The sequence below is a fragment of the Octopus bimaculoides genome, chromosome 6 (assembly GCF_001194135.2).
Source record: "Octopus bimaculoides isolate UCB-OBI-ISO-001 chromosome 6, ASM119413v2, whole genome shotgun sequence".
Taxonomy (NCBI): domain Eukaryota; kingdom Metazoa; phylum Mollusca; class Cephalopoda; order Octopoda; family Octopodidae; genus Octopus; species Octopus bimaculoides.
Window position 1 is genome coordinate 74,358,587 of NC_068986.1, and position 12,410 is coordinate 74,370,996.

At 35.4% G+C, this 12,410-nt stretch overlaps 1 protein-coding gene across 1 annotated transcript in view; it reads left to right on the forward strand.

Moving 5' to 3' along the window:
- LOC106876747 (uncharacterized protein CG43867) overlaps positions 1-12,410 on the forward strand; it is a 115,098-nt gene that overhangs the window by 92,129 nt on the left and 10,559 nt on the right. The window contains exon 11 of the mRNA XM_014925434.1: positions 6,030-6,127. Within this exon, the coding sequence (XP_014780920.1) occupies positions 6,030-6,127 (98 nt within the window). The remainder of the gene's footprint in view (positions 1-6,029; positions 6,128-12,410) is intronic.

Below are 12,410 nucleotides of genomic sequence, written 5' to 3' on the forward strand. Positions count from 1 at the left end.
ACCACCACCACCATCATCACCACCATGGTCACCATGACTACCACTATGAACATCACCATTACAACGACTACCATTGCCTCAACCAACATTTCCATCACCACTGCTATCTCAGCTACCACCACCATCACAACTGCCACTACCATCACAATTACCACCACCACTGTCACAACTACCACCACCACTACCACCACCACCACCACCACCATCCCAACTACCACCACCAACGACAACATCACAACTACCAAGACCACCACCACTATCACAAGTACCCTGACTACCATCACAACCACCACTACTACCACCACCACCACCATCACAACTACCACCACCACCACCATCATTATAATTACCACTACCACTGTATTGTCCACACTGTTTAAACTGAAGTATTTTTTTTTAAATCCCTATTCATTAATGATTCTTTACATTATTTAGAATATTTCAATAAGATCGTTATCTCAACTTTCTACATTGCCTCACATAACGAGAATATTTATCAGCTTTCTATCAGGATTCTTGATTTGTTAGAATCTCAAAATTTCATGATTAATTATTATCTCTATGTACCTGTGTGTGTGTGTGTGTGTGTGTGCGTGTGTGTGTGTATGCATGTTTGTGTATATCTGTGTGTTCTTACATCTGCTTGTGTGTGTATCCTTTCGTTCATTCTTGTTTCCCTTTAAATAGTCATCATACATGTGTGTGTATGTGTGTGTGTGTATGTGTGTGTGTATACATACACACACATGCACACACACACACGCATACACACATATGTATAACATTATCAAGTTAAGAGAGTTTGATGAAATGGATTCCCCCAATCCACTAAATAATAGTGATAAAGGTAATAGTAGTAGTAGTAGTAGTGTCATAGAGAACTGATTAAATGAGATTGGAATGGAATGGCCTGTAGAGCTTCAACAGATAGTTTACCTCTTAGGATCAAGAAAGATCATCAGAAGTGTTTTCAACACTTGATGGCTTATTGAAATCATGTGGATATTTAAAGCTACAGGTAATAGGTGCAGGAGTAGCTGTGTGGTAAGTAGCTTGCGTACCAGCCACATGGTCCCGGGTTCAGTTCCACTGCGTGGCACCTTGGGCAAGTGTCTTCTACTATAGCCTCGGGCCGACCAAAGCCTTGTGAGTGGATTTGGTAGACGGAAACTGGAAGAGGCCCGTCGTATATGTATATATATATATATATATATATATATATATATATATATATATATATATATATGTATTTGTATTTGTGTGTCTGTTTGTCTCCCCAGCATCACTTGACAACCGATGCTGGTGTGTTTACGTCCCCGTAACTTAGCGGTTCGGCAAAAGAGACCGATAAAATAAGTACTAGGCTTACAAAGAATAAGCTCTGGGGTTGATTTGCTCGGCTATAAAGGCAGTGCTCCAGCATGGCCGCAGTCAAATAACTGAAACAAGTAAAAGAGTAAAAAAGTAAAAGAGATACCCATGACCCACATAAATTCTACCAGAAACAAAACCAACCTTGAGTCAAGTCAAATGATAATAATTATTTATTACTAATAATAATAATAGTAATCCTTTCTATTAAAAGCACAAAGTCTGAAATTTGGGAGTGGGTACTAGTTGATTACATCGACCCCTGTACTCAACTGGTACTTATTTTATCGACCCTGAAAGTTTGAAAGGCAAAGTCAACCTCGGCAAAATTTGAACTCTGAGTGTAAAGACAGACGAAATGCCATAGAGCATTTTGCCCAGTGTGCTAACGATTTTGCCAGCTCACCACCCTAATAATAATAACAATTTTAATAATATTAATGGTAATTGTTGTAATAATGATAATAATAATCATAACAATAATGATAATATAAAGTGTAATAATGAAAAACGACTTAGAGTTATAGATAATAAATTTGAAATATCTAGCTTGGATAGAGAAAACATGTATATCAAATCTATCATAACTTAATACAGAAGAGATTCCTAGCTCAACACCTAATATAGACAATAAGAACTTTTCAGACACACAAAAAAAAAAACTTCTCAAATATAGATTTAGCTGGATATTTAATAATAAAAAAACCAACTGGAATATTCATTGTATAACCAATGATAAAGAAAAAAACTTTTATAAATTTATAAATTTTCAGTAACTATCATATACTATTATATAGGTGCTTGCACAACTGATTTTAAGTCAAGATTATATTATCAAGTTTTATGTCTGGAGTTTCAAATGGAGGAATGTGAGGTAAGGTATTAAATGGTCTATAATAAATAGTGCACTGCCCTCTGATAGAAGGAAACAGCTATGCAATGCCTCAAGGAGACACTGCATATCTTTACATCCAAATCTAACATATTAAATAAACAAAAATGAATTAACGTTAAGTTGTACACATTTACTTACAAAAAACCTTTAACCCTTTCGTTACTGTATTTATTTTGAGATGCTCTTTGTTTCTTTCAATTACTTCAAATATAACAAAGAATTTAGTGAAATAACTTAGTTATCATTTAGCTACGGTTTGGAACATAAATTGTGACTAAGGTTTGGTGGAAGATTTTAATTCAAAACTTGTGAAAACAAGACATTTGTACTCAGAGCCAGAGCCGGTTTCAGCTGGGCTGGTAACGAAAGGGTTAAAACTTTCCCAAATAAATGGGGTACTAATTGGTGTACCCTAATATAGGTCGAGTCTATCTTTCTTCATCTTGTTTATTTAGTATATTTTATATAGCTAGTATTATTTAGTAGATGCATTAATATTAATTTTTTTGTCTGATTATTTCAATTATCTTAATTTTCTAAATGATATTATTATTGTTTTATTATTATTATCATTATTATTGGTGAGGCAGTGAACTGGCTGAATTGTTAGCACGCCGAGTGAATGCTTAGCAGCATTTCATCCATCTTCACATTCTGAGCTCAAATTTTGCCAAAGTCAACCTTATCTTTGTTCCGTTCAGATCTATAAAATATGTACCAGTTGAGTACTGAGGTCGATGTGATCGACTACTACCTCCCACAAATATCATGCTTTGTGGCTATAATAAAAAGATTATTATTTTCATCATCATCATCATCATTATTATTATTATTATTATTATTATTATTATTATTATTATTATTATTTAAGGTGGTGAGCTGGCAGAATCGTCACTGTGCTGGGAAAAATGCTTAGTAGCATTTTTCCTAATTTTACATTCTGAGTTCAAGTGCTGCCGGAGTTGACATTGCTTGTCATCTTCTTGGGTCAATAAAATAAGTACCGGTTGACCACAGGGGTCAATGTAATCAACTTACTTCCTCCCTTGAAATTGCTGGCCCTGTGCCAAAATTTGAAATCATCATTATTATTATTTGAATTGTTTTTAAGTTCTGCAATTAGATCGTTTAATTATTATTTTTTGATTAGTTTAAAATTTATTTTTAGATTTAGCACTTTAATTTTATTTTTTCACATTCATTTATCTTAATCATATCACAATAATTTCAATTTTTAGATATTTATTCTTTTGAGGAAAATATTTTTGAAATAGAATATCTTCCGTAGTCTATAACATATTGGTTATTTTCCTTTAAAATTCTCATTAACTCAGCCTGTCTTCTCATAGTTTATATTTAGAATTAATACTGTTCAAATGACATTTCCATCATGATTTAAATGATTATCTACCAAATAGTTTGGTTCTGCATATGTATTTGAACTGGCCAGTAATAGTTTAAATGAGAGTAGGAATTTTACCATAAACTTTAATCAAATCGACAGGTTGTACTGAAGACTCTAAGAACCATATTGGTTTTCAATTTTAGCACAAGGCCAGTACTTTTTGGAGAGGTAGTAAGTCAATTACATTGACCCCCAGTACTCAACTGGTACTTATTTTACCAACCCTGAAGTAAAGAAAGGCAAAGTTTTGACCCCAGTGGCTTTTGAACTCAGAAGTGAAGTCAGAAGAAATGCTACTAGACATTTTGTTTGGCACGTTAACAATTCTACCAGCTCAATACCTCAACCCTAAGTACCATTATAAATTTTAGCTTAATCTGAGAAGTACGATTTCTAAGTAGGTCCACTGGAAACCTTCTCTACTCCTTATACTGTTCATATATTTTTAGTTTTACAACTGTCTCCCTTAAAATGTTCTCTAATGAAAGTAGTGTGGTATAGCTTTGATAAGGATAGGATGATGTTTAATTTCTCTATTTCTGTGGAATCTTAGTCCATCATATAAAGGATTAATTAATATGCATGATTACTACATTGCAGAATTTTTAAATTTACCAATCTATATGAAACATGTGTAAGCTAATTAAATAATGTACAATTCTCCATTCTTTTGTGTTTTTCTGTATGTACACATACGCACACTCACACACACAGATACACACACAGACACAGACACACACACACACACACACACAAACACACACACACATTGTTTTTATATCTACTTTTCCTGTCCTGGCATGGATTCAACCTCTTGCGATCAGATTTCTTCACTTCTGCTCTAAGTCTTCCTTTTCTGCAGATTCCACTTTGAACATTTATACTTCTACACCCAACTGTCAAATCGTCAAACACATTACATGTCCACACTATCACTATCATCTCTCTTGCACACTATACTGAATTTTCCCTACACTTAGTTTTGCTCTCAGCTCATTTGTACTCCATCATTCATGCTGGTTAATATTACGCATCTACCAAAGCATGCTCTAGCCTTTACTCATCATCTACATTCAATACCCATGATTTCCACCATGTAACATTGCACTGCACTTCATACACATTCATCTTACAATTTAGCCTTCACTTAGAACCAGAAGCACTTTGTTACCAGTAGAGGTAACATCTTGAACATCAACGACTCTGTTCCTGCTCAAACCTAATCATTTGGTCTCTTAAGTAAGAGAAGCTCTCAAATATGGAGTTTCTTGAGCATTTGAAAGAATTTATTTCCTAGATCCTCTTACTGCTACCTTTTTCTATATATTCTGTCCTTTTTCTTTATATAAAATCTTCTTTCTTTATTAACCTCTCTATAACCCACAACACCACTTGTACACCCATAGTTTACATTGGGGAGACAATATGGAATTCATATATTAGTGACAGAGGCAGTATTAAATCTGAGAGATAATATCTATCTCATTTAAATGTGGATGTTCTGTTAGAACAAACTATACTGTAGTAAATACCATGAGAGAAACTCTCATATCGGTTTTTGATGCAAAACAAGAGTGCATTTGACACCAAAAGCCAATATGAGAATTTCTCTCATGGTATCTACCTTGGTATAGTTTATTCTAACAAACCATCCACATTTAAGTGGGATAAATATTACCTCTCCATTTGGAATTTCTCCTTATTCCTTTTTAGTACATCAAGCCTGTCCACTTTCCTGATGGTGAAATCTTGTCATCTTTCTAGCGAACTTAAACCTAGCTAGATTTATTTTGTGGACCCTTGATTTTAAATTTTGCTTTCTCCTGCATGCTAAATTTCTCATTGAACTCATTGTCATTTCTTATCTTGTTTAAGAGATTTCAACACATAACTTGTTTCTGTCTTGAGCGTCTTTTTGGCCCTTGGGTATGACACCTCCCTGCAACTATCTGATTGACTACATAATTAACTGGTGTGAGCACTGGATATTCTCAGCATCTCACTGACTATACAAAATGGCCCAACTGTTTTCTCAGCTTTCATATCTTAAATCAGGCTTTTTGACCATATAGCTGTTAACCCGTGATAGCTGGTCCCTCTGTTGGAAGCCACTTTGGGTGGTCTGTGTTTCGAAGTGTCTTCTACATATCATGCAACTATAAAAATGTATAATATCATCTTTATATATGTGTGTATATATATATATATATATATGTGTGTGTGTGTGTGTGTGTGTGTGTGTATGTATACATATATATATATACACATACATACCTGCATGCATGCATGCATACGAACATACATACATACATACATACGTGTATGTATTATATTTATATGAGAATGTTTTATTTACAGGTATGTGATGTTATATCTAAATGGGAACAAGCTTTCCGTGACAGTCACTCAGGGAAAATAGACTCTAATAGCACAATTCGTTTTCTGTTCAAGAATAGGTAAGTTTTCTTTTATCATTCTTTAATGTAATCCATGTCTTCATTTTAAACTCAGTGACAAAGCATTAAATATTCCTATTGTTTTCTGAATGAGAAGATTCTTAGAGCCAAAATGAAAATCTTTCTTTCAACCACAAACAAAACATTCAGTTCCCATGAAACAGAAACTCTTCTGAGAATCAAATTTATATTTTACTTGTCTTGAATTGTTTAACCCCAGGTTACTCTTATTAAACTGTGCTGTGATGAAAGATATTCCAACTATGACAATACTATCTACATTTTGTTTCAGGCATAGTGCATTTGGGACTACATTGTCCAAGATGGTAAACTTTAATATACGTGACATTTGGTTACTATTTCTAGGAATTTATTCCTCATTAGCCCCTCCTAGGAACAAATAGAACAAGTATGGTTAAGAAGTTTATTGCACAATGAAATGGTTCTTGATTTCACAGTCTGACTGCAGTGCACCTTGGCAAGTGTCTTCTACTATAACTTCAAGTTGACTAATACCTTATAAATTGAATTTGGCAGAAAAAGTTTATTCAAAAGACTATTGTGTGTGTGTGTGTGTCCTTTAGGTTTGTTTATAGGAAACGTTTTTGAATATGCATATGTGGGCCTAATGATACCAACTGACAATAGCAGCTTTTTGGGGGCTGCACCAAGCTGGGCCAATAGAAGGTAGGATAAATATAGTAATAATAATAATAATAATAAAAATAATAATAATAATGATAATAATAATAATAATCCATGGATGGAATGCATCGCTACATGTGTTTGATCATAAGAAATGTGATTCATGGAAACACTCGTAGGAATGCATTAAAATATTTATAAATTCCATCCATGGATTATAATTATTATTATTATTATTATTATTATTATTATTATTATTATTATTATTAGTAGTAGTAATATATATATATATATGTATATATATTTATATTTATATATATATATCACATGATTGACCAGACTATCAGATGTTGTTATACATCGCTGGTCACAATGCACTTTACATGATTTTTTTAGCTTTTAAATAATGCAACTTCTCTGGCTAAGTGAGCAGGCTAATATTCCCTCTGGTCAAAAGGCCAGTCTGTTGCAGGGTTGCATTATATACAGCTGCGTGAACTGGAGTGATGTAAAATGAAGTGTTTTGCTCAAGAACAAAAGCATGAAGCTGGTTTGAGAATCAAAACCACGATCTCTCAATCCTGAGAGCAACACGCCTAACCGCTATATATATCCCTTCATCAACTAAACTATTGGATGTTGTTATACACTGCTAATCACAATGCACTTCCTTGCATTGTTGTAGCTCTCAAATGATGCCACCCTGTTGGCTTGGTAGGCAGGTCAACAGTTCTCCCTGAATGGAATATCAGTCCTTTGCAGAGTTTCCCATTTACAGCTCTGTGGATGGGAGCAATGTGAAATGAAGTGTCTTGTTCAAAAGCACAACACACCACCAGTGTGGGAATCAAAGCTATAATCTTATAATTGTGAGTGCAACACCGTCACTACTTACATGATTATTTGATCTGTTACAAATAACAGTCAAGGAAGGAAACTTTTTGTAGAAACAAAGCCTGGAATCTAAGGGCCTCAGAGTTAATTTAGCAAAACCCAAAGCCCTAATAAGTTAGAAAACAGACAAATCACAAAAAGGAAGTGCCAAGCTCTAATTGTGGAGGCTACCCAGGAAGATGTGGGTGGGACGAAGTGGTGAGAAAGGATCTTCAGATGTTGGGCGTCACTGAGGAGATGACAAGGAACTGGGAGATGTGAGGATTTACTGTACTTGATAAGACACATCAAGCTAAGTAAAATCATTGTCTTCCACACAAACAAGCTTGTCTTTTCAGGTGCTGGCACCACTTAAAAAGCATCCATGCCTGTGCTGTATCAATGCACCTGTGCTGGTGCTGCATCAACATACCTGTGCCAGTGCTGCATAAATGCACCTGTGCTGGTGGCATGTAAAACAGTACCCAGCATGCACTGTTAAGTGGTTGGTGTTAAGAAGGGCATCCAACCATAGAAACCATGCCACAACAGACAGCTGGAGTCTGGACAGCTCCCTGCTAGTCAGCTCCATGTCAAACTGTCCAATCCAAGCCAGCACGAAAAGCAGACATAAAATGATGATGATAATTCTAGATACAGTACATCTGGGGGGAAAAAAATTAAAACAAAACACACGATGGTCATAACTGAAATTCCCTTCATCATAAGTTTACTCAGTCAAGGTTGACTTGGGGCTAAAGAACAACAACAGCAAGACAGCATATTTCTGACATGGAGAATTTTCCATACTAAATGCGATGCCATTATGGCAAAGTATTATTGTGTGAGAGATTATACTAAATAGAATATGAATAATATTGTTGAGTAGCATAGCTAACCAAATGGTACAGAGAGATATTTGACGCTGAACTCTGTCAAAATTATATCAGGCTCTTAAGAATGTTTCAATAAGTTAAGAAGGAAGTGATGAGTTGGTAAATAGTTGTGGTTCCATAAGTGGCAGCTCTTTAAAGCTTATTTAATAATATAATATCTTCAGTTGCAGGAAGTTGGAGTTAGACCAGAAATCAACATGTGTATGGAAAAATATCAAATTCAGTGAAGGATGGAATGTATGGGGTATGTCTGGTATGTAAATAAGTGTGTGAATGAGAAAGTTGGGTGGCGGGAGAGAGAGATTGTTGTTTTTGTGAATATTGATGCTTATTCTAGTAATTGATATGCCAAAGGTTATATTTGAGTAAATATGTTTACATGTTAAGGTCAGTGTCCAAAAGTTTTTGCTAATCTCACTTATCTAAATACAGTTCCCTTCTACACCATGAATACACATTCTGAATATGAATCAAAGAAAGGAGTCTCTACATGAGTGCTCAACCTACTAGAAAGAGCAGCCAAATCTTTCTCTAGAAAGATATATTAGACACATTGTATCAGAAATATAAGATGTGATAGTCAGGGTAGGATCTCCTTTCATAATGAGTTCACTAAATCAGAGTAGACTTGGAGGTTATCAACAATAGAAAACAATATCACAAATGTCTGTAAGATGCTTAGCAGTATTTTGTCTATCTGCATGTTCTAGGTTAAAATTCCGCTGAGGTCGACCTTACCTTTCAACCTGCAGGAGTTGATAAATTGATTCCAGTTGAGTACTGGGGTCGATGAAATTGACTTATTTCCTTTCCTTCCTGAAATTGCTGGCCTTGTGCCAAAATTTGAAATCAATATCACAAATGTATGTACTATATACTGGGTGGAGTGAAGGCACATGGCTCAGTGGCTAGAGCATTGAGCGCATGATCATGAGGTAGTGAGTTCAATTCCCAGAGCGAGTTGTGTGTAGTGTTCTTGAGCAAGACACTTTATTTCACATAATTCCCATTCAGTCAGCTGTAAAAATGAGTTGCGATATCACTGGTGCCAAGCTGTATCAGCATTTGCCTTTCCCTTAGATAACATTTGTAGCATAGAGAGGGGAGGCTGGTATGCATGGGTAACTGGTCTTCTATAAACAACCTTGCCCTGACTTGTGTCTCAGAGGGGAACTTTCTAGGAGCAATCCCAATGTGAAATAAAGTGTCCTGCTCAAGGAAAAACCTGGGGTACATCTGATGCTAAGATTAACATCCCACAAACTTGGGACAGTCATCCTGTTTTATTTCTATCATCGTCATCGTCATCATCACCCTCATCATCATCATCATCATCATCATCAATTTGAAGTCCACTTTTCTATGGTTGCATGGGTTGTCCTTTCCTGTCACCAACCCTCACTTGTTTCCAAGCAAGGTAAACATTTCTCCATGGCCAGACATGTTCTCTCAGAATACTGGAAATGAATGACACTGTTTGTATGACAGTGATAATCATTTTACAACAATAATGCATTGCTAAGAGAAGAAAACACAAACTCGTGCGCGCGCACACACACACACACACACATTAATTAGCACTCTGTCGGCTATAAGGACAAGTGTTACAGTTGACCTGATCAGCAGAACAGCCTGCTCATGAAATTAACATGCAAGTGGCTGAGCCCTATGCAGCCGTGTGTATCCTTAATGTTGTTCTTAGGGAAATTCAGTGTGACACAGAGTATAACAAGGCTGGCTTTTTGAAATACAGGTACAAATCATTTTTACCAGCTGAGTGGACTGGGGCAATGTGAAATAAAGTGTCCTGATCAAAGAAAAACCTGAGGTACATCTTATGCATGGGACAAGTTTGAATAGTAAGGAAAAAGTCTTTGTACCAAGATTTAAACTAAATTTGGGGTGGGACTTATACATGAATTAATATGGTTTATTAATTGACAAAACTGGAAACTGTATAAAAACATATGAATATATATTGAAATCTGGAGAAAATTATTTAAAAAATGAAAAATGGGATAAAATGAAAAGTACCAACCACATGGTTCCGGGTTCAGTCCCACTGCGTGGCATCTTGGGTAAGTGTCTTCTATTATAGCCACGGGCCGACTAAAGCCTTGTGAGTGGATTTGGTAGACAGAAACTGAAAGAAGCCCGTCGTATATATGTATATATATATATATGTGTGTGTGTGTGTTTGTGTGTCTGTGTTTGTCCCCTTAGTATTATATGACAACTGATGCTGGTGTGCTTATGTCCCCGTCACTTAGCGGTTCGGCAAAAGAGACCGATAGAATAAGTACTAGGCTTACAAAGAATAAGTCCCAGGGTTGATTTGCTCGACTAAAGGCAGTGCTCCAGCATGGCCACAGTCAAATGACTGAAACAAGTAAAAGAGTAAAAGTGTAGATGTTAAGGAAAGGAAGAAGAAATTATTAAAAGAGAAATTGTATTGACAGAAATAGAAATGAAACAAAGCAGATATATAACATGATCATACTATTCGAGGGGTGATGATTTGAAAAAAGTAAAGTAAAATTTGTTAAAGTTATCAATATTTTTACATGAGATAGGTAATAAGCTGGCAGTATCATTAGCACAGTGGGCTAAATGTTTAGCAGCTTTTTGTCTGTCTTTATATTCTGAGTTCATATGCTGCCAGGGTTGATTATACCTTTTATACTTTGAGGTAAATAGGTTAATAAAATAAGTACCAGTTGATATAATTGATTTATCTCCTCCCCCAAATTGCTGGCCTTGTGCCAAAATTTGAAATCAATATTATGAACTGAGAAGAATGCTCAAAAATGCCTTGGCTGTTGTGTAAGATCTGGTTATCCAAGAAGACTGTCAACATAAAAAAAAACAGTAACCATTGATCAGTAATAAACATTATACTTAATTGTTCAAATGTTTGCCAGAAGTGAAGAATTAGTTGCATATAAAAGGTAGGTCCTCAATTTTAAGTTTGGTTCCCTTTGTTAGACTTGATGTTTTACAAAAAGCAATCCTAAAGGTCTTAAAATAGTATGTACTCTATGCTCGATCTAATTTACCTTGAAGTTCAGAGAGCAAAGACATGACGATGATATGTCATTGACAAAGCTCACCCATACTCTAATGGGTTACATGACTGTAGACCACATCTGTCTGAGAAATTGCATATATTAAAACAGATTGTGGTATCGCTCAATACAAAATTTGTAGTCATTTCAATTTCAATTGCCATGACAAATAATAATTTCTCTTGGAACATTTTCAACCAATTGATCAAGAAATACCGACCAATTGACTGAGAAATAACAAGGAAAAAGAAAGAGTAGATCTCATTTACTATCAAAAGTTGCCTCCCTTATAATATAATAGCACTATAGTGTGTCTCATGATAGTATCATGTGCCTCAACCAATGGGGATGAAACTTATTAACATCCAATAACAATGTGCTTTTCAAATCACATACGGCTAAAACTGAAAACATGTGAATGGGTTACATGTGTTTGTTTATGAGCCTATGAAATTCCTAATAATGAAAGCTTAAATATTCTCTTATGAATATAAACTCTATAAAATATTGGCTACCCTTCACTGTTATTAGAAGACGTAATAATAAGAACAATATGTATACACACTCACACACACACACACACACACACACATACATGCATACATACATACATACATACATACACTGTTGTTGTTGGCACTCCGTTGCTTACAACGTTGGGGGTTCCAGTTGATCCGATCAACAGAATAGCCTGCTCGTGAAATTAACGTGCAAGTGGCTGAGCACTCCACAGACACGTGTACCCTTGACGTTGTTCTCGGGGATATTCAGCGTGACACAGTGTGACAAAGCTGACCCTTTGAA